Source organism: Falco peregrinus, chromosome Z (genome assembly GCF_023634155.1).
Source record: "Falco peregrinus isolate bFalPer1 chromosome Z, bFalPer1.pri, whole genome shotgun sequence".
In the NCBI taxonomy this organism is placed as follows: Eukaryota; Metazoa; Chordata; class Aves; order Falconiformes; family Falconidae; genus Falco; species Falco peregrinus.
Genome location: NC_073739.1, coordinates 57,802,972 through 57,826,202, shown reverse-complemented (window position 1 = coordinate 57,826,202; position 23,231 = coordinate 57,802,972). Strand labels below are relative to the sequence as shown.

Sequence of the window (23,231 nt, the reverse complement as noted above, 5' to 3'; positions counted from 1 at the left end):
CACAAGACAAGTAAAGGTCCAGCACTGACTGTTCCAGGAGGAAGAGGAGAGAAAATGCTGGACTGTCCCTGCTGGACATGGGCCCGAGCCCAGATCAAGTCAGAGCAGGTATGTCTGGATGAAGCATAATGGGCTGTGACACCAACAGTCTCTTAGCTGCGAGGTCAAATGAATTCTGACTTTAAGCACACACCACAGGGCTTTGCTGATCTGCCATCCTCTACCTCTGTGACATACTTCCCTCTGTCTCTTCTGCCATGTTTTGCCGAAGACTTCTCACCTAATCTGTTGAATACAAATGGTTACATTACATTAGGTGATGTGGAAAAATACAACACAGTCACCTGCTGAAGGCTGCAATACATACTCCTCCTTACAAGGGAACATGAAATCTTAAAAGTGAATTTGAGCAACCACAAACAAGTTATTTGCTGTACTGCTTCACACAGTTTCTTAAGTAAAACTGATGTCTGCAATCACTCTATGTCTGCCCATCAGCTTTCTCCATCTCACCTTCCCAACAGCTTTTGAATTTTTTGACTGATTTCAAAGTTAACAATAACATTTCCACAACATTTTTGTGTTTCCACATTCAGTGTCATAGAATCACAGGAGGGTTGGGGTTGGAAGAGACCTTCAAAGACCATGTAGTGCAACCCCGCTGCCACGGGCAGGGACACCTTTCACTAGATCAGGTTGCTCAAAGCCCCATCCAGCCTGACCTTGAACACTTCCAACTATGAGGCATCCCCAGCTTCTCTGGGTGTCCATCCCATCCGGTTCACTGCAACTCACATGTCCTGCCTCTTGCTCAGGACTAGATGAAAGCTAAAGGTACACTGCAGGCAGAGACAAGCTGGAAGTACGGCAGTGGATGGGGTTATAGGGACAGAGGTCAAGCCTCTTGAAATGCAAATGTTTTTTAAGTTACATGATCTATATGAAAAGCACAGTACATGTATTTAACACTTTGCATGGTTTTCAAATATAACCTGTACCCTCATTGTGAAAAGTGTGAGTTGTCTTCTAAATATGAAACGATGTGTCTAGAAATAAAGCATGTTAGAAACTATTTGTAAAAAATTACAAGCTTCTTGCAGAGACATCTCCGATCACTTGTGCTGGAGAAAGTGGGGTTTGCTCCCCAGCCTCTGAAGATGACACAGCTCATCCACGTTTCAGAGATTCCCTGGGAAGCTGGGGCCACTTGCCCCTTTGACGCCTCTTGTGTGTCATCCTGAGCTTTCTCACCATCTCTGTCGGGCACCCAGCAGGAGGCTGGAGTAAGGATCTTTCAAAAAGGAGATTGCTGTCCTTGCCTGCATTACTTTTTCTGACTAACACTCTCCCAGTTTGCATGCCCTCCTGAGGATCAGTGGCTGTATCAGGGGAGGGCATGACAGGCCAGTAGATGGGAGAAGAGCAAGGGACGATGGCAGGGGTAGTCAAAGGCAACCCAATCTTGCTATCATGCATGTGGATGAGGTCTGTGTACAGGATAGGCCTGAGTAAAGCTGTCAGCACTGGGTCTGAAGCAGACACGCATGGGACAAGGCTCTGCAGGTGCAAAGCCAGAGCACTGACCTTCACTGGAATCCCCAACTGCGAAGTCCCGAGGAATGTGAGGTCTTCCTAATAAACCTTTGGGCGAGGAGCAGGAATAGGAGCGTGACCGAATGCCAGACAGTGTGCATTCCTAACGAAATTGCAGCAAATTAAAATTTATGTCATATTAGCAACAGAAACAAACCAATGACAGAAATCCTGAAAGGCAGGCAGCTGACCACAAGCATATGTCTTTTTGGCTTCATTAAAGCTTTAAGTTGAAGTACAATTTTTGACAACTTCATTTGAATTCTTAGGAAGTCTGTCATACTTCCACCATGAGAAATTCTTGTATATTAAAGGGAAAAATTTGTGGGTGCAAGTTAGACTAAGAGAAAGCTTAAATTCTTCTCCATTTTGGTGGCAAGTGCCATCCAAACAATGTTGTTATCCATTATATCTGATGACCAAGCCATTTTCTTTTACCAAAGGAGTCATAAATCTTAGTACTTTAATACTTTAAGAACATTTTATGGAGCCTAATGCCCTACCTTGGTAATTATTGATGTCAGAGTTTCCAGAGAAAGGAGTTAGCCTCTTTCTCTCTTCTCTCTGTGTTTATTTTTGTTGTACGTGGAAAGACTTTCTGATCCCCAAATATGTCAATGATAAGGCTTGAAAGGAAACCCCCTGATTTTTTGATACATCATTTACATTTCAGTAGAGCCTACTCCTAAACTACCTTACTGTTTTTAAAAGTATCCCTAAGAGAATTCAGTGTTTGTGCTGGACTTTTTCTCCCTTCATGTAATTATTTGCTGTAATAAAGCTCTACAGTGGCAAGAAGTCTGCCTAATGAAAACATAAGAATCCCTACAAACAAAAAATAACTATGTATGTGTCTGAAGATCTCAGATATGGCACCATGGTCTAATGAAAATAAATGTAGCCACGGTACTTCAGAAAACCATAATCAAGAGGAGAGGTTTGTACTGGCCAATGCATAAAACCCAACTTAATTTCCTTGAGTCTAGCTATTGTTTTAAAATAGGCAGTAACCTGGTTTTATACTTTACAAAGCTGTTACCCTTTCATATAACTACAGCTGGTTAAACATTTCCTCGCTGAACGTATTTTGGTTAGAAAATGCTGATTCACTGAACCTGAGATACTTCCTTTGAAACACTTCTGATAAATGATACTTTTTTTCAAAGCTGACGCAAATCTCTGACAGACCCTTCCCATGGTTACCGCTAAGCCCAGCCACAACCAGTGAGCTCCAGCTCTACAACCCTGTGCCTGCTGCTCTCTGGAGGAACTAGTGTTGCCAACAGGGAACTCATTTTTCACCTTCAGATTCAGGTGCTTCTCACATGTTTTCAGTGTTTTACTTGAAAGGAAAACAATGCAAACCAAGATAGTATCAAATACCTTGGGCTGCAGACTTGTAGGTAAGTCTAATCCATCTCTGCTACAAGGCATGGCCTCTGAAGAGCTGAGGGGAGGGTAGTGAACGTGGGATCTGTCCGAAACACCTCCACTTCCACCATCTACTTCAAGGTCATCGAGACTTGAACTGAAGCAGACAATGAAGTCTTTAGCTTGCACAGATTCTAGTAATAATCCATCTCAACCGTAATGCAACAAGCAAAGATACTGCTGTATACGCTGGTCAATGACAACCCTAAACACCATAATTATGTTAGGTAGGTCACGCTCTGAGTCCCTCTCAGGTTTGCAGTCACCTGGTCAAGGTACTCAGTCACTTGTGCAGGACTCATCTGACACAACGCTGTGGATCTGCAGTACAGATGTCTGCATCACCTGCAGTCATGTAGGCTCCCACCACAGCCAGCCACCAATGAAGGATGATTTTCAGACCTATGTTCAGCACCTCCCTTAAAATTTTTTTGTTCCACACATGTGCCTGTCTATATAGATGATAACAGAGAACTGAGACAACTAGCTCAAATTTCAGTATTAAGTTATGTGGGTATATATGGATATTTTGTGCGAGTATTTGAAAGATATGATGTGGATATTCACAGGTATCTTTTTTTCTATATCTGTGACTTGATGCAGGATGGAAGAGAAAACTAAGAGAGATGGAGGGTATCAGAGAGTTTATGAGATTCATTTGGAAAGATATAAACTTAAAAACATACAGGACTATAAACACACCAAAAAATCTCTGGCTAAATCAATACTTCAAACACACAGAGCCTACTTGATTGGCAAGGGCTCCTGAGCAAGGGTGCAGTAAAGTTTCTAAGCAGTACCAGGGTTTCCCAGGATGGGTCCCATTAACTGCAACAGCAAGTTCAGAGTCTCTTCATCAGAGTGACTGGAAGGAATGGTTGACTGCTTGCAATAACATTCCAGCGTTACAACATAAAACTTTAAATTATGTGTGGTATTTCTAAGTAGCCAGAGTTCCTACTCACAATAAAAGCACACCAATTCCTTCACGCACCACAACAATTCACTTTGTCAGGGGGCAACTTTATCAAAACTGTCCAAAATTACTTCCTTAATACAATCTTGGAGACATCTTTCACAGCGTTTCCTAGTAATAGTTATCTCAGAAACAAGTTATTTAACTGCCATTATCAGTTACTGTCACATTTTAGAACTGGAAAAGCAATACATGTCTTTGTCAACAGACTAACTTACCCAGGGAATTTTTCTGACATAAAAAGCTCATTTAAAGATCTGTTAAAAAAAAGGTGCTGCTGGAATTACATACTGGTAGTCTTATTTTATTTATAATATTTGGATCACTTACAGTGGACACATTAAGGTCAATCACATCTCTCTGAAAATTCATATAAGCTTTTAAAGCTCATATACAGGTACCTGAGCTAGGCCTTAAAACAGGTGGGGATATCTAAAAATGTATAGGAGAAAAATGTTTATGACAGAGAAGATTATTTATAGTACATATATACATATTCCCATAGTTAGCAAAAGTAAGAGTTTGTGGAAAGAAAACTCAGTCTGACACTTGTTGTCGTATCTGTGTTAAGACTCCTCCTAGTGGGACTTTGTAGTTGCATAAAAATCTCAAATTAAGGTACAGAAAATGCTATTGCCCACTTCAGTCGACAACAGACAGACACTACTGCTTCCTTCCTGTTTTGATATAGATCCGATGTCCTTCCTCCAAATAATCCAAACATTCTTGAAAGGTGGGAGACAGATTCAAATTTCTTTCTGTACAAGAGGGAACTGATTTCATGTCTCTTCTATCCAGAGAAGAAATAAAGCCTTTTTATCAGGGAAATTTAATAGGTGTTAAAAATAAAAGTTATGATTTCATCTGCAAAGCTCTCCACATTCCTGAAGCCAACCTGTTCCCAGTATAACCTAAAGCCAGCTGGAAGAGGGTCCTCAGATAACTGGCTCTGCTGGAAGCAAACCAGCACCAGCAAAAGAGCAAATATCAGTTTGCACCTACCAGAAGCTCACACTGTACTCTGCACTGTGTCTTTTGAGGTAAAAACCAATATGCAGCCAGGAATAAGTTGGTCCTTCTACAAGGCAGTGCAAAGACTGGAAATATTCCCAGAGTTCAACACATTTTGGACTATTTTCTTAATGGGAAATTTAACTGAGGAAAACTCGGGTGAAATTCTGGTTTCTGACAAAAATGCCACAATGGAAACTCTTACACTGAAAAGCTGATTCTTTTTCTTTAAAGAATACATACAAGAAAAAAGGTGTAAACATATAAATTTACATTAAAAATTTATTTACTTAGACAACACCTTTTATTTGTTAAAAATGTCTTTATAAATGTTTTATGAAAACAGATCATTAGGACAATTTAAATATTAGTGATTGAAAACAGTGATTGTACCTCAGTAAAAATATTTATTATTACAGATTCTGCTTCATATTTTGAAATAAAAGTTTATCATAAATAATCCTCAATCTGGCCATATTATCAAGTCAATTCATACCTTCTTTTTCTCATGTCAGCATAAAGTTGGCCCCGGTCCTTAATAAATCCATGGGTCTTGAAGGGAAGGTATGAATCTGCTCCATACAGAGTAGAAGGTGAAACAGTATGTCTTAAACTTGCATTTTCTCCATTTTTCGCTGGCCTTTGATTTCCTTCATTTGGAACATACATATATTGGTCATTCTCCTCAAGGGAGGGAGAAGAAGAGCTCTTAGTTATTGGGACTGAGCTGGTGGGATTCAGACATCTTTCACTGCTGACACCATCCCCATGAACACAATCAGTCTTTACATCTCCAGCCTGCAGAAAAAAAAAAGAATGCTGGTAAGACGTAGTGTCAGGGAACAAGGATCAAATTAGTTTGCCATTTTGTTCATGGTTATGTGTTTTGCCTTTTTTCTCCCCCCTATTACTTTTTACATGAATTGAAGGCAAATTATACAGCTAAGAGATTCTAGACCTTGCATCATTTTTTTCCATAACTGCAGTAGGAATGAATTGGTATTTGCAAGTCTACTGGATGTCTGTCTCACATTTATACCTTTTGTTAAATGTATCAATTCATATATTTATAGCTTTGATTAAAAAATATCCTTGAATCAAGCAAAAACTACGCGTAATACATTAGTGTGGGAGACATATGGAGGAGAATTCAAACATTGTGCAATCTGGAAAAATCAGCCTACACATCATGTACTTTTTATTTTCCAGTACCAATTTCCTAAGTTTTGAGATAAATATACATGACTTGGAACAGAGGTTCTCCAGGAGACACAGGGAAAGAAATCTTGATTTTTTAGCCATTATGCTATTATGGGCATGATTCACCCCTCCTCTTGCACAAAGAAGGAACGGAGTTTGGGAATTATGTTTTCTCAGGTACAGGTATCAGGATTTAGGCCCTCCTAACAAATAAATCTTTGTGCAACTGATTTGAACTCTCTCCGTCGACTCTGCAGAAAATACTAAAACACAGTTTATTGTCAGTCTTTTGGTTAGATGCTGTGCTGTCTATTTAGATGGTGAATTATACTGAAAGGTCACATGGCCAGTGAAAACACCCAGCCTCCAAAAAGCACCTGTATAAAAGCAAGCATCTCCAAAGCCCTGGTCTTTAATACTGCTGACCTCCTCTTGTTCAGCCCCAGGATGTGTTTTCATCCCCATTGTAATGATGTTTCTTTTACTAAAAGACAGAAAGAACTGTGGGCATTTTTACGGCAGCCCACATTTGCTTTCAAAGCAACGCATGCAAGTCTGGAATTACTTCTGTTGTGTTGTGTATATAAGATGCACAAAGGTTAAATGCTTTTCCCAGGTCTCACACAGCTGCTCCTTCCTTCAAAGTTATTCCTGCCTAGGCAGCGTTTTCCCTCAGCACCAGAAAGGCCGTCTCTGGTAGCCATTCCAGCTCCTGCTGTGTGATGCTTAAGGGAGAATATGGCCCCAATCAGCAATTTAACAAAAGTTGAATGTGGCTATGTATTGAGTAAAGGTTAATAATCCAAACTGAAGGACCCTCCAGTAATACACTCAGGTAATATCTGCATTTGTAATGGAGCTGCACTTCTGCAGCTCTGTCCTTTCAACCTGGGTATTGTTAAAATCAATGGTTCACCAACTACATATATCATCTCCTGCCAGTTGTTCACTCCTGTGTCATTATTTCATGCATCTCTCAGTAACTTAGGTGCATTTTGAACACGCTGGCCTCTGATTGAAAAGCTGTCACAACGAACTGGACTGCAGTGAATGCAGTGGGAGAAGTGTTTCAGGAAATGGGAAAAAAAAACCCACACAAAAGAGGGGGAAAAAATCACACTTGCAAAATCTCAGCCTTCTTCTAACATTATGATCTGATCATTTCTTAGTCGTGTTTTCCAACTTTCACCCCAGGAAAAGCCCACAGCAGGTTACAAATAAATAAATCACTTCAACCATCACTCAAACACAGCTGCACGCCCCAAGAATTCAGCAGCTCTTTAACTACATACAGCCGCTACAAATGACGTTGGACTAGTACCCCCTGCCCATGTTATGACATCTGAATGTGACCATGGGGGGAGAGATTTCAGATGCAACATGGTGATGTAAAATATAATTTGGTCTGGATGCTGTGGCTCATCTCCAGTGCTGGTGACAAATAAATCAGAAATATGAATACTGAGTCAGGATCTCCAGTATCAGAATGCTTCATGTCAGCTGTAGGACATCAACTTCATCTTTTCAGCAGTATCTCATTTTTGTTGAGACTATTAGCTTAGCTATGAGCATCTAATCAACTTCTGAAATTAGCCAGCATCAGCAAATTCATCTCTATGGTGAATGCACATAGAATTCAGAAAATATGAAGTGTACAGGAACAAAATACATTATGTTAATGTTTCTCAGAAATAGGCAAATACAATTTAGCTCACAAACACACAGAAAAGACAGTAAGAGCTCCCTTAGAGTTCTCCCTACAGGGTAGGGAGAATAATTCCTATCATCAATGAATCTGTTAAAGTGACTCAGAACTAAGTTACAAAATATAGCTAAGAAGAGTAAGGTATTACTGTTTTTATTTTAGAGCTTTACTAACTGGCCACACATCACAGATCTAGAAGATGCTACTATCACACAAGTAAGTGACTTTAACAGAAGATGATGAAATATTTGCCAAAAGTTAAAACATAACCTTACTCGGTCTACTACCATGCAGTTTGCATATACTTCATCACTTCCACTCAGCATCGCAGAAAGTCTGGCTGCAGCAAAGCAAGTAGGTGGAGCCTTGAGTTTTCTGAGAACATCAAGAGTAGAATGTTTCTGCTCTGGAAAAAAGAAATTGTGAAAAACATGCCATTAAATCTCAAACCACTTTCTTCTCATGTATGTACACTGTCATAAAAATGGCCAAGTTAAACATTAAGCACCAAATCTTAGGATTACCGTTTGAGTAATATTTGAGTGGTGTCTCAAAAATCTGCCCATTTTGTAATTGCCTAACACTTGCTACATGTTCCAAGAAGTTTACAGTTGACAAAACTCTAAGAGGTACTACAGATTCATTCATATAACTCGTATAACTTAAAAATAAGTGTTCCTGTATCTTGGTTAGCAGAACCTTCTATTTTCCATCTAACCTAGAACTTTGTAGAGATCTGTGGTTGCAGAAGTACATAGGACAAGATCTATGGGCTGGGATGAAATATGCGTTATTCTGGCCTATATATTAAATACGTAACACCTGATACGTTATATGAACAGAATACTGTTCAATTGCAGTCAAATAATGACTCTCCTAAAGCATTCTACCTACTAGGAGCCACACAAATACTAACCTTAAACCAATAAAGCAGACTACTGTTTTTAAAGCAAAAAGCAGCAACAAAATTGTAATAGGAAAATACCACTGATAGTGTCTTTTTACAGAGTGACAGCAATCAACCAAGACCTGACCCAGGAACAAGATGTTTGGGATGAAGACTGCATCTGGTCTGGTCTTGGTACTGAAAATAGAAATTATCAGATTCACCAGAAATCATTAACAGAATTTCAAAGTTTAGTTTTCAATAATGTGTTCATGATTGCAAATATTATTAAAAAAATGCACAGGGTGACTACTTCATGGCTTTGAGCTGCAGAAAACCTAATCAAGCGTTACAGAAACACTGTCAGTCTGTCCTGCAGGCTCACTTCTCTTAAAGCTGCTTGTAAATATGAAAAGTACGCACCAATCCAGCATATTATCCTCTGACTGTAAAAGGAGCAAAATCTGACAAAGTGTAACCCAGCCTTGTCCTAGACTGTGTGAAAACAAGCTCAAAGAAAATTACAGTTGTAATGCAATTTTCTTTATTTTAAGATGCTGTAAGTCAAACATTGCCATTGGAAGTGAACTGAGATAGACTAGCATAAGAATGATGTGATAAAGAATCATACCCAGCAAACTATCAGAAATCAGAACTCTCAATAAACTTAATTCCAGTTTGTCTATTGAATAACTGAAAATTATTCCAAAAATTATTCTCAGTATGCATCAGACATTCATCTTTTCTGAAAAGGCTGAAAGGAAAAGATGCCACTAAAGACTTTTCCCAGGCTATATTCCTAAAGCAATGTAACTGCTTTTGGAAGATCACAGAATCATCTAGCACAGTCTGGGTTGGAAGGGAACTTAGTCCAACCCCTCTGCCACGGGCAGCAACGCCTTTCACTAGATCAGTTTGCTTAGAGCCCCATCCAAGATACCTATGGCCATCAGACAGAAAGAAAAGTTATAATGAAGAAATGGCACTGGACGAGAAACTACACTTGTCAAGGTCTGGGGCATTTGTTCTTTTGGGAAAAAAAAAAAAAAAAAAAAAAAAAAGAAAAAAAACTCTCAGACCACTGCAGAAACTGCAATGCTACACCATAGCTTTTATTTAATTTTAAGGTGCCATTTCATGAAGCCCAAGAACCGGAAGCTCTACACTTACAGAAAACTGGAACTCCCCATTTAGAAATGGCACACTAAGAATTATTTGGTTTCTAGTCCTGGCAGGTTTTGCGGGATCTCATACAATCAAAACATCCTTATGCTTCTCATTTTGCTTCTTCCTCCTGCAAGATTTTAACATGATTTTAGTGACTGCCATCTTGAGAATTGTTAAAGATACAAACCATTTCCTTATGTCTGCCAAGGTCCCAAAGCCTTTGTTTATAAATGGTATAAAAGCATTGTTTTCTACAGCAGTTCATCAGACTCTGGCAGCTAAAATCATATGGAAATGTGATTTGGCAAAACTGGCCGTACTTTCTTGTGGCCTGTAAAGCTTTCCAAAGGCTGATCTTAAACCAACAACCAGGAAGGAAAAAAAAAACTCTCTTGGACAAAATCAAGATCCTCTTGTTTCTTGGATGCTTACTACCTTCCCCAGCATGCACTCCCTCTCATATATAAACCCACTGGGTACAACTGGCAAGGGTGGTATTTGGCTCCAGTGCTATGCTGCAAAGGTTCAACACATATCCCTGAAACACAGCCCAGGTGTTAGGGAATCCCAGATCATGGCATAAATCCAAGCTTATAGGCACAGCTTCTTGACTTCAGCGACAGGGACCAATGCTGGGGTCTCTACAGTCAGTTAATGGACTGCACTATGAATTAAATATCCCAAGCCAAAAAAAAACCCAAAATGCCACTATTCTTTCACATTTTTATTTATATAGCAATTTTTAATACCACATTTTACATTATTTTAAAATTCATTAAGAAAATAACAACCTAAGTAACAACTCCTGAAGAAAGCTGCTGCAAATACAGCAAGTTACTTCAGAATGTATTATCTGCAATACTTTCTGTAGCTAAATTTTTACTGCTAAAACATGATAAATGCCGTATGTTTTTCTGACAATGTTCCAGTCAGTCCGTTGTTAAAGGTGAGATATCTAAATAAATATTCATTGAGGTTTCAAATGAACAGACAAAAGGTACCAGATTGTTTTGGGCTTCAGGTTGCAACATGATGCCACTGTACCTTCCCTAATCCCACTCTGCCCCCCAGTTTCAAACATGGGTGAAGGGAGGACTACATCAAGCTTATTTTGTAACAAGAGAAATATTTAAAAGACTGCTGAATGCAGGGGAAAGCATTATTAATTACACATTGACTGTGCTAGTAACTTACTTCCACTGGACAGGCCTGCATAGTTTAAAAAGTGACAAAACCATTGCAAATGTCCACATCACACACTGCATTCCTACAGCCCCACTAACTGCCTCCAGCCTGTGTTGCCGGCTACAAGTCACCTCGGTCTTACAGGGACCATCAGCAGACCTGCCAGGTTGACATGGCAGCAGGTAATAGCTCACTGCATTGCGTACCAGTAGTAACATGCAGCAAGGCTGTCCTTGCCTGAAGATGAGGGCTATCAACAAAATGCATTTGCAGACTGTCTCAAATCTCTCTCCCACCCATTCACAATGCTTATTGTCACTGCAGATGCAAAACTTCAGCACAGCTTATGAAAGACAGATAAGATTGCCAGGGCCACTGACACTTCTTTTGAGTATGAGTGCATCCCAAAGATTTTTAGCTCTGTAAGGTGTTGGCAAGGGACTTAAAGATGCTTACTAAAGTAAAAACAACCTGAATACAACATAGCAGACTTGGCTCTGCTACTGAAACAAGTACTGAGCAAGCACAGAGCTGAACATTCTCTGCCAGAGCTGAACATTCTCTGACTGTATACTGTGCCATGACCACAGAAAAAGAACAAAATAAAGGCATGTCTCCTTTAGCAGAGCCTGTGGCTCTCTGCCATCTACCTGGTAAACAGTCAAGAAAGATGTATGTGTTATTGAGATGTAGGTGAACAAAAGCCACAGTGCTGGGAAGGAAAATCTCCAAACATGGATAAAACAAAAGACTTTGACCCATGAATAACTAGGCACAAGTTCTCTACATCTTCTGTAGTGTTGTCATCAAAGTTATACAGCAAAGGCTGCACATTTTACCAGGCACAAAAGCTTATAAAAATACTTTAAAAAACCCACACAATCATCATAGCAGTAATTCAAAACATGCTTTATGTTGGCAGAAGAAAACATATAGCCTTGAATGACCTGTGTCAGAAAATGGCAAGAACATAACACTGAGTGTTTTTCCACAAAAATCAAAACTACTTAAATCATTCTATGAGAGGGCACACAGCAAGAGAAATTAAATACATCAACGTGACCAAGCTGAGAGCCAGGAAAGAAATTACAAATTCCCTTCTCTAGATACAATGAATAGTTTTCAGACAGCTCATCACATTTACCCCCAGCAAACTTGAGCAGGGGTTAATGTGTAACTGGAAGTAACACAGCTAAGAAGTCAGCGAAAAATGCAGACAGCTAAGTGCATGGGTCACGCAGGACTGCAGAAATACTCCTCTAAATCCAGAAGTGGTCACCTCAATTTGGAGAAAGAAGTTCACACATACCTGGCGAGAGGCCAACCGAAGTGACATGCACATCTGTAGATGTGGACTACACAACCAGTTTCGATGAGGGACCTGCATCCCTTTATCAGGTGCCTTAGCGCTTCATTCAGACAGTGCCACTACTCATGAGGGCAAACTTAAACGAGTACATAAAAATGGCATTAACAGAAGGTAAAGTGAGGTATGTTTTCAAGTGCTGTTGTCATAAACATTTAACTATCCTAAATCTACAGAGTGGAAACTAAAGCGCTGCCTTTTCTATATACTGCATGGAAAGGATCAGGCATCTGAATGCTAGAAATCATACCATCATGTTCAAGATGTGGTCCTAAAGTTGTCCCAAAGAAACACTGAAGATAAAGGCACTTGTCAATCATTGACTTTGATCTTTGTCACCTAAACATGGGGTACAAGAAAGCGACACTTTCTCACATGGTATTCACAGCCCTGACCTTCCCCCCTGAAGCAGGCACCTTACCTACTATACAAATGAATATACAAACAGAACTAAGTTGGTGTCTCACTTTTATACAACAGCACAACAGGCAAGTATTTTCCCAAGATACGGGACACTCACTTTCAATTCCCACCTCTGCCTGAGTGGAGTCAGCACGTAACTCCCACCTCCCAGCACAGTGGGACAGTCTTGTCAGCAACAGATATTCTCAGCCACCTGAAGGCTGTTAAAGCCTCCAAAAAAGCTGTGAGAGTCACTGCCCCTGAACAGGTGGGACTATGCAGTGCCAAGGGGAGGGGAGCAGAGTACCTGCCATATGGCCATTTCAAATAAAATAAATACCATTAGGGGTCTTGCAACAAGGAACAAAATCTAGACCCTCTCCTCAGCCCACTAAGGTACAGTCACATTCACATTCCCTGATGAGCCTAATTTAGTTATGCCATGCACACGCAGCCTCAGCAGGAGGGAGGGAGTCTGCAATACCTGGCCCTGAAGGCACACAGCCTGCACTTGGCTCCTGCTGGTCCCCAGGAATTCAGGGGGTGGGCTGGGGCTCCACTACCCAGTCTGAGAAGACCCCAAGCAGGGACAACAGCTGACCTTGGGGCAACAGGGAACTTAAAACTTGAAAACACTGGTGTGTATGGTGCAAAGTGGAGTGTTAAGACTTCCCACTTCGGATTCTCCTGCTGGAGGTCTGCACAGCTCCCCTGCCTCCCAGGGGGAACAAGCCCAGACTGGGAAATTAACAGCCTGCTGGTTCAGAGGGCAAGGGAGGAGGCTGACATGTCAATGCCCAGATCAGCTGGAGCACGCTGTGCTGGTACACAATGACTTTATGGCCTTCAGAGTGGGAAGGAAGAATCCCGTGCTGCTTGGCACCAGGCACTACAAGCCTCTTGTTCACTGAGACCTAAACTCCTGCATGAGGGAAATGCAGCTGCAAGGTACACACCCCACACCTGCGTGCCAGCATCAACTAGCCATGTTCGGCTACTACCAGAAAAAAAGCACAGATCACGAGCCTGCTGTCCCCCTGCAAAGGCATTTCTCCCACCCCATGGGCAGCCAGGATTTCAGCTCCCCAAGCACAGGTGAACCCTTCGACTTTAGCACTAGAACATGCACATGCACCCAAGAGCACCCTTCTGCTCCAGCAGCCCCACATACAGTCAGCTGTGTGTGCAAGCCACGCGTGTTGGCATACTATTAACATGGCGGGAAACAAGATGCAATACTGTTAACATGCAAACACTAGATCTGTATACAGTGCTTTACAACAGGTGAAGGATTTTTTTAAAAAAAAAAAAAAAAAAAAGCAAGCAGCCATCTAAAGGTAAAATTAATAACAAAAGTGCCATGGAGGATGGGTGTGCAGCTACAGCATTTACAGATAAAATGAACCCTCATGAGAGATGGAAAAAAAGCATACACTGTGCAACTTGCAACCCATTTCATCTACTTTACAAATTGCATGTGCATCCATACACATCACAGAAACTCCTATGCACTTCAGACATACTGGATTTCCCCATGAATAAAAGTAAAAAGTTCAGAAAGCATTCTGCACATTAAGATGTGCATTCTGTACACATTTTTCACTCTAAAACTAGGTCAAAGTTTCAGCCTGTGTAAACATAATTCTCCTGGTTCATTGACTTTAATGACACTGGTAGATCTTTTACTTGTTTTTTTCCCTTTCTGAAACACAAAAAAACTATTTATGGAAGGAAGCACAGATTACATTTTTTGCCATTCTTTCTCCTCATTATGTTTCTTTTAGATGTACTAAAAATTTATCTTTCCTCATTAAAGCTTTCAATGACAATTCTTCATCACATAAACTTGCTGGTCAGCGCCTTTCAACCTCCTTAAAACCCCCTTTACCATTCTGACATTTACAATGCTTACCTCCCAAAGACTACTCAACAAAGAAGGACAATGTCTAACTGTGCAAAGACAGTAACTGACCCTTTTGCTTTCCTTTACAAAAAGCAAAATATTTCCCTCTTCATTCTGACAAGACTTTTGTATGTAATTCAGGGGGGAAAAAAAGTCCTGTTAGTAGTTAAGGCATATTTGAATTATCAAATTCCCCCTAAATGAAAACAACTGTAACCAGCAGAGCTTTTTGCAGCCGCTGCTGCACTATGAAGCTCCCAGGGTTTCAGAGCTGCTCACTGACAGACACACATGCAACCAGGAAAAAAAAAAAGCCCTTAGAGAGTAAAGAAATAAAAACAATTTTAAACAACAGTACATAATTTGGAGAAAACATTTTCTTCTCACTTAACAAATTCCAACACCATTATCTACAAAAGCATAACTAACAGCGAGGTAGAGTTTTGATAGAAAGAAAATCTACCTCATGCAAGCTGTTTATAGTCACCTGCATACAACCAGACAATGAAAAGGAGGCAGAGCTATTAAGTAAGAGTCATTTGAAATAAGACAACTTTTTCTACCTGATTTGGATGCCCTTCTTCGAATCCTCATTTTAGGTAAGGAAGGCCAAGAGTAATTAAAAGGTGAATCAGAGTCTGAGTCCATTTTTGTGCTAAATAAACAGAGAGCAGATTCCTAAAGTTGCACTTTGTTGTTCTCAATAGCAAGTCAAGTCTAAGAGTGATGTAAAATAAAGGAATGGACGAAGAAGGATCAAATTGCCCACTAAACACAGGGGAGGGAGAAGCTGTAAATGTTTGCTCTCTTCAGGCGTCCAGGCATGTAGACAGATCAGGCTGCAAATATTAAGGCAGAAGCAAGGAGGCTAAAGTATGAGAGCTTCGAGTGGAGCTGTTGCATCGTGGTCCAGAGCTATTTGAAAGGTCACTGTGTGCCAATGAATCATTAACTCACCTTCCCATTTTGATATAAATGAAAACAATAGAAGCCAAGTAAGGAATGAGAAAATGCGTCTCAAAAGTAAACAAACTATTGCAAGCTTTTTCAAAGCTTTGTTTCCATGTTAAAAGTGGGGCTTACAAGGACTCACAAATTAAGGACAGGCAAAATGCTGGAATTAAAGAAGCCAAAGATTAACTGGAAGCTAACAGCACTAATCAATCTGCTGGACCCTGTACTACTGCAGAGCAATACCCCTCCTCTCAGCATTTACAACTTCGGCAGACCTTGGGATCTTGCAGCTGGAAAAGATGCAATAACCCACTCAAAATCTGTCACTCCCATCTTTCTAACTCAAACGAACTTTAAGTGTTACAAAGAAAGATTACACTGTCATTAGAGGAGCTCTCTTTCCAATAATATTTAGTCTGAATAGTATTTTCTCCTTCACACAGTCACCAAGTTAGGCAGCGAATCATAAAGATTTTGTAGAGCTGGCACCTTTACAGCTCTGGTCTAACCTCACAGCAATGCACAATACAGCTAGTGACTAATTTACAACAAATCCTCCATTCTTATACAGTCTCCCCGAACAACTCATAAGCAATTAGTATTCAGTAGGAACTCATTATCCCTTCCCCCAACATCTTTACACTATGCAAACTACATTTTTTTAAACAGGCTCAAATGTGGCTATACAAGAGCTAACACAAAAATAACATGTCCACTGTTTCTTAACCAACTCCACCAAACATTTCCTTTAGTTACCCCACAATGTATGTGGTTTTGTATTCCACATAAAGGAGGAGAGGGAATGTGGATCAGCTTAAATGTCAGTTTTTGGAAGATGATGACATTTGAGCTTGTTAACATTCCTTACTTCAATTATTTTTCAGGCTGCTAAGGTCTGCAGCACTACTTCTGTATTATGTTTCAAGTGATTCTTCAATCCACATTTCAGTCAGAGATAACAACATATTTGTTGAAAGAAAATAATGCAATTCACATGCAAATTTAATTCAAAACCCATTAGAAGAATACCTATCAGGTTTTCAGGGATAAAATAATTATTATACAAGCACTTCATAAAGTGCACAAATTACATAAAACACAGTTGAAACACATAATTGTTCTGCCCTTCCCTTAACTGAAGATCTGCCAGCTTTGTTAGGCCTGAAAAGAATAATGTGACCCAGACGCTGGAAGCCTTAGACTTTCACTTTAAAAACTAGTCACTCCCATAGACTTTGTTTGATTTATATATATAATTAACAGCCCCAGGGAATTACAACAAACAATGGATGACTGAAAATACAGAGAGGATATAAATCCATGCTTTAAGCATCCATTTCAAAATATCTCCACTCCCTGGAATGTCAGGTTCAAATTGCACTGATAAATCCCCCAGGCATTGAGGAACGCAGGTGCTGACGTACACCTTCCCACCTGCACACCATCCAGGGCACTTGCTTGCCTCCCATCATGGCCACAGCTTGAGAGAAAAGGAAAGAACAGAGCATATTTGTTGGATAACTTGTTCACTTAGGAAATGTCTTCCCAGCTGCTCCCACACAAAAGATTTCCCATCTGCAGAGTGATTTTCCCTACCCAGGTGTGCTCTCTTGCTCATCAGATGTATTTAATGTGGAATACAAGTCTTAAAGTCAGAAGGTAGTGCTTCATGAGCAAACAGCAGTTTACATTTAGAGAGTGCCATATGTTTTACACTGGCTGTAAAATTTCTCACCTTTCAGCGTTAGCAATTATTCCTGTGGTCTGCTTTATGAGAAACAGTAAATCATGCTTACTTCTGCGATATCTCCACTTCTGCATCTTTTCTCTATATCGACCAATTCTGGCTTTTTTCACTTATAAATTCAGCTACAAGGCACTTACTTCCATTGGTCTTCCTGGGCTTCTGCTTCACCCAGGGAGGGATAACTAGAACTGACAAAACACTCACAATGCGGAACTACAGCTGATGTATTTAATGGCATTAAAATATTTTGCATGCCAAGACATTTACTTTCCTGAATGACCTCTGTACACTGCATAAATGTTTTCACTGACTGCTCAGTTATTGCCTGCTCCCTCCCATAAACTAGTGGAGTTCATTTAGAACATTCTAATACAAATGAGTAATTAAGTATTGTTAAATAGTTTTTCAATGGCAGCCCTATTACATAACACTCAGAGAATCCAGCAACTAAATTTCTGCTGTGATAAAACCCTCATCATTTCCTCCTGCCACTTACCCTCTGTTTCTTGGCCAATTTCTTAGGCGTTTCACCCACTTACGGCCATCTCCCCTGAATAGAATCTTGCACAGGAATTTGTCAATGGCAGTCTGAAAGTGCAGATAAATTATCAGCCTTAACCCCTATTTCTGAAGGGTTAATTGAATATCACTCACATTATTTGCTCTGTTTAGGCCCTGTGAAAAATATTTTTTTTCTAGTTTGTAAAACTCCTTTATGCAGCTGCGAAAGACCTCATGCTGGTTTTTGCCACAAAGAAGGTGTTTGCCTTACAGTCTTTTTGCTAAAAATATTTTTCTTCCCTATTCTTGCACTTTATGGGATAATCCAACCCACTTTTCACCTGACATTCTTTTTTTCCAAAGTGGTGGCATTTGCATGCAGCTGGCACAGAGAACTGGCAGCTTACGAGATAAAAGGTACTTTCTAGCTGGAAAATATTAACCTTGCTTTCCGCTGAAAAAAATGTTTTCAATTATGTATACCAAGGTGTAGATGTGAAGATAACAAACAAACGGAGGGGTTTATGTGCATTACCTAAGGCTAATGCTTTTGATAAATAATGTAATGCCTTAAATACTTTCACCCAACGCTTGCCAAAACACATCTGTATGATGCAAATGTTTTTCAGAGATACTACAGTCTATTGTCTGACCATTCCTGTGGCTGGTGGCAAGACGGAAGGAAGCAGAGGAATGTCACTAGCATCCGCAGTCTCCATGAAACAGTTGCACTGTTGCCTCCCCAGCGCACCCAGAGGACAGCCCCGAGGCACAGGGCAGGTGAGCTCCCTCTCCCCACACACTGCTAAAACATGCAACCCCTTCGGGCTCAGCATGCTCTCCCCAGATGGAGAAAGGATGTATACGGGATGGGAAGTGGGGCTACTGACCCCAGAAACAGGGCTGGGGAGAGTCACGATTGGACACAGGTGAGATGAGAGCTACCTGAACAACAGCTCTGCCAAAAATACCCTGCCCAGTTTGCTCTGGGCAGAGTCTCCCCGACATTAGGGATGAAGTTGGTTCCCCCCAGGCTGGTTCTGCCCCAGGACCAGCAGAGCCTACAATCATTTCCCAAAGCTGCAGAGAAAGCTCTCATAAGGAGAGATGGTGTAGAAAGGGCTACATGATTGTCTCCACCAGCCTCCGTGATCCACAGGCACATGTGGCTCTCCCACCTTCTTCACTCAATTGTTTTGACTAATCAGAGTACATCTTCCCACAGAGAGGATCAGCCAACATACCTGGACAAAGTATCTGCAACACCTCACATTAGACTTAAAAATTGTGTTGAAAATTCAGCAAATGGGAATTAAAGGCAACCGAAAGCAAAATGCTACCAATGAGATCCCACACACCAAGCACGCTCCCACTCCAACACCCCTTCTACCTGCCCACAACGACGCGATGGCTGTGCAGACTGCTGTCAGCAACAGCCGCACAGGTCTCATGGGATGCCTTGTCACTCACATTACCTTTACCACCTCTCTTCTCAACCTGGGTCTTTCTAATGAAAGTTTACACTGGAATAATTAGAAAAACTCTGCCACATCACTGTTCTCCCCCTCTCCCTTTCCCAAATCATTGATGAATTGATCATTGAAAAACACAGAACTATGCCCAGATCCTTCAGATGTTGGCAGATGACCTCTTCCACTTGTTTTTATGATCTTCTTTATTGCTAGATTTCTGACGGGTGGTTCATGCACTTGGTTTAGGGAACTGGCCCATTTATTTCCTTATTTTGTGAGCAGAGATCCGCTGAGGCCTCCCACAAGTAACATAGCAATTTGGGATTTAAACTGCTCAGCATTGGACTCCAAAAGGTCCAGGCAGGCAGTCACTGCCCATCATCACTGCCTGATATATGACAGTATTTGGTAGATCCCACCTCTCTCACTAGTGCTGCATGGCAGGCTCCCCATCCCACATCACCCAGAGGGGGACACGGCTGGGAAGGGCAGGGAGAAGGGCAGGGGAAGGAGGAATGGGTAGTTTCTTGCACTGCACACTTTCCAATGCAAACATGCCTGCTTTCCACCATTTCAACCCCAAGGAAGCCACAAGGCCAAAAATCATTAGCATTGAGCATCCCTGAAACTCTTCTCCCACTACCAGTTTGAAGTGGCCGGCTTTGCTCTCCCAGAAAAGTGTAGTCCTGGATGAATTCAGGTATCAAATCTGACTTGATATTAAACGGCCCTGACCCCTCCCAGCCCCCAAAACGTCCTGCTCACACCTCCCTGGGTGCATACCTCCCCTTTTCACTCTTCCATTCAGACAGCTGGTAACAAAATCCACCCGCACTAGAGACCCCTTTTCTGTAACAAGTGTCTCCTCTAGATGTTGGGTAGACACAGATCAGAAATATTAATGAAAAATACAAAATAATAATACAGTATTAGAAATTTTGGAATTAGAATTAGAAATTAGAAATTTGGGTCAATTTTTTTGTTGACTTCTTTGTGCAGTTTCTTGGACACTAGACTGGAAATGAACACAGAACAGCTGCTGCCTTCACAGACACCCTGCTGAAAGTGGCAGACCACCCTATCCGTCTCCAAAAACTCTGATCTACACCGACCCTCACGTTTACTGAAACACTGCAGTCACAGCAGGCTGCAGGAGATGCAGAGTCAATTTGTGTGTGCCACTTTCTGGATTGCTTTAAGCTAACATGCCACTCGAAGAGGTTTTACACTCCACTGCATTTACTTCCACATGGGTATTTCCTTTTACCAGCCCCAGAAAGGGCACGTGGAATCACAGTGCTGCTGCAAACCCTCCAGACTGAGAGCAGACTGTGACATCCAAATTTATACCAAACTCCTCGCTATTTCCCTGCAGGTATATTTCTAACTACAATCTGAATTATGAAATCGATTAAGGCTGGTTTTTTAACATTTTCTTTGAAATCAAGGTGACAACTACAGTTAGAACAGCTATAATAACACTTTCATGTTAAAAATGTCATGTTCATGATATTCAATGAATGAAGCATTATTTTACAAGGAGCTATTAGCAATACCTACCTCTTTTGAAAAGCAACTGTTTGTAAGTGGTGGTACTTAAATCTTGTTCCTTTGATAAACTAAAGGAGCAATGCATCCTTAAAAATCTAAGAGAAACAGCTTTGCATAAACTGTACTAGTACTGCAAGATCCTTGGAGAATACCCAAAAGATTGGGATATAGAAGGGCTTAGAATTTTTACAAAACTGAAGCAAAAGCATGACCTCTGCCCAATCCTGACTCAATGTAGCTCCAAACACCAGTGGAGCTACAGTGGATAATATCTCAGGCTTTGTCCTAAACTCTTTGTGCTGTCCAGTTCACTGTCCTGCTGTCAGGATTTCACAGTGTTCCTGCCACTCAGACCTTTCTGACGTCTGCTTCATGACTGATAGCAGATTTATACTTTTTTTCCTTTTTCTACCACACCATTCACCTGATGTGGTTTGGGATAACAAGCTCAGTTTAGGATAACAAGCTCATTAATACTACTTTCACATGACAGCGGTCGGTATGCCCTGACTCTTGAAACAACTACTAAGCACTTCCAACAAAGTACACAGAGAGATAATTTGTCTAAATGTTCTCGTCCAGTGTCTATTCACACTATAAGACTAGCTGGGATGTGCAGTACAAACGTGGATGGCAAGCTCGTCACTTTTTGTCCCGTACTCTGATGAAAAGCTCCCTTGACTTATTTGCAGAAGTCTGAGAACTAAGGGCTAGAGTCAATAATCATCCCCTCCTTGTTTCAGCTCCACAGAGGCCTGTGCGGGCCCCAGCAACAGAGCGCACACACGATCTCACGTGAAGACAAACCCAAGTTCAACTAGGACCTTGCTCCTACTGAAGTTTCACCAATGGCTTGGCTGTCGAGTCTATACTTACACTGACAGCCGGCACAACTAGTAAGTTCACCACTAAGACTTATCTCATTAAAAATCCAGTATTCCATGTCTCAGGGAAGACTTCAAGGGAAGGGCTGCCTCTCAAGAAGGAAGAAAGCTGAAAAACTTGGTTCATGTGTGCACTTTCAAGCCTACAACTGTTTTCTTCAACAATGTATTTTCTGGATTATATTTCACATTCAAAGAGTAACTTGACATTAGATATATCCCAGACTGTTTATTTATGTTAGCCTGAAATGAGACCAGGCGGAAGACAGGCAAAAGAGCTTATTTAAACATCAGGGGGGAAAAAGCCTCTTTTTGAAGGATTATTTTGCTAAGCAAATTTGTTTTGGATTTTAGGCAGAGGAGGAGGGACAAATTCTGGGAAGCCAGGCAGCACAAGTTTGTAACTTGTTAATTTTTCTTTCCGTCTTCCTTTTGAGGTTAAGTTGAATTATAACATCTCAGAAAATCAAGAGCAGAGGAAACTCCAAGAAACAAGAACAAGCCTGTTTTAGTGTCTAATGCTGCTTCTTCCAGATTTCTCCAGAGCTTTTTAATTAAGCTTAGTTCAGGCTCACATCCCAGGAAGATTTTACCTCCTACCTCTTCTGTAGCTCAAAACTAAATATTGAAGATTGCAGAACAGTTATTTATAGACACTCAAAACAAATGAGAATATGTTTTATCTACTGAAACAAACTACTGCCATGTTTAAATATCATTTAAAAGCTGTTTCTAGCAGGACTCTGACAGATCAACACCAAGTTAAGTCTCTCTTCTGCAAGGTGCAAGGAACCATGCTGAGCTTTTGCAAAAACAGAAGCGGCATCATAAAAATCTTCCAAAGCTGCAGCAGAAAAGGGCAGAATGCAATTGCCACAGTCATTAGCTGCAGCAATAACTCTGCAATTTTCTTCAGCTATTATTTTTCTCTGCAATTTTCAGATCACCTACCTTTTGAATAAAGATGAGTTTTTAAAAAAGCCTTCTTTACCACAAACTGACCTTTCAGAACTTCTTCAGCACCAGTCTCAGTATTTTTACAACTCTAATCATCCAAGTATTACAGTGCCTCTTTCTCACCTCACTCTCTATGATCTTCCTTGTTTTAGGGGAAAAAGTGAGACACAGGGAAAAGATAAGGGACATGCCCAAGGTCATACTGTAAATCCGTTCTGGAAAGAAACTGAAGCTGCAGCTCCTGGGCTAGAGATGCTACAGCTGGATCACCCACCCTCCCTCAAAGTATACATAAGGGAAAGATAGGATTGAAAGCTGCCAGCAAAAGCAAAAATGACCA

General features: G+C 40.8%; 1 protein-coding gene across 8 annotated transcripts in view; it reads right to left on the bottom strand.

Moving 5' to 3' along the window:
• Positions 1-23,231, bottom strand: part of ARHGEF28 (Rho guanine nucleotide exchange factor 28) — a 126,437-nt gene that overhangs the window by 45,679 nt on the left and 57,527 nt on the right. For 6 of the 8 annotated variants that reach the window (XM_055790960.1, XM_055790964.1, XM_055790959.1 and 3 more), the window contains 4 exons: positions 8,192-8,322; positions 5,508-5,809; positions 2,977-3,121; positions 1,585-1,696 (listed from right to left, as the gene is read on the bottom strand). In XM_055790960.1, the coding sequence (XP_055646935.1) occupies positions 1,585-1,696; positions 2,977-3,121; positions 5,508-5,809; positions 8,192-8,322 (690 nt within the window). Of the gene's footprint in view, positions 1-1,584; positions 1,697-2,976; positions 3,122-5,507; positions 5,810-8,191; positions 8,323-15,388; positions 15,727-23,231 lie in introns of those variants that run through there. The other 2 variants (XM_055790965.1, XM_055790966.1) reach the window with 1 other exon arrangement.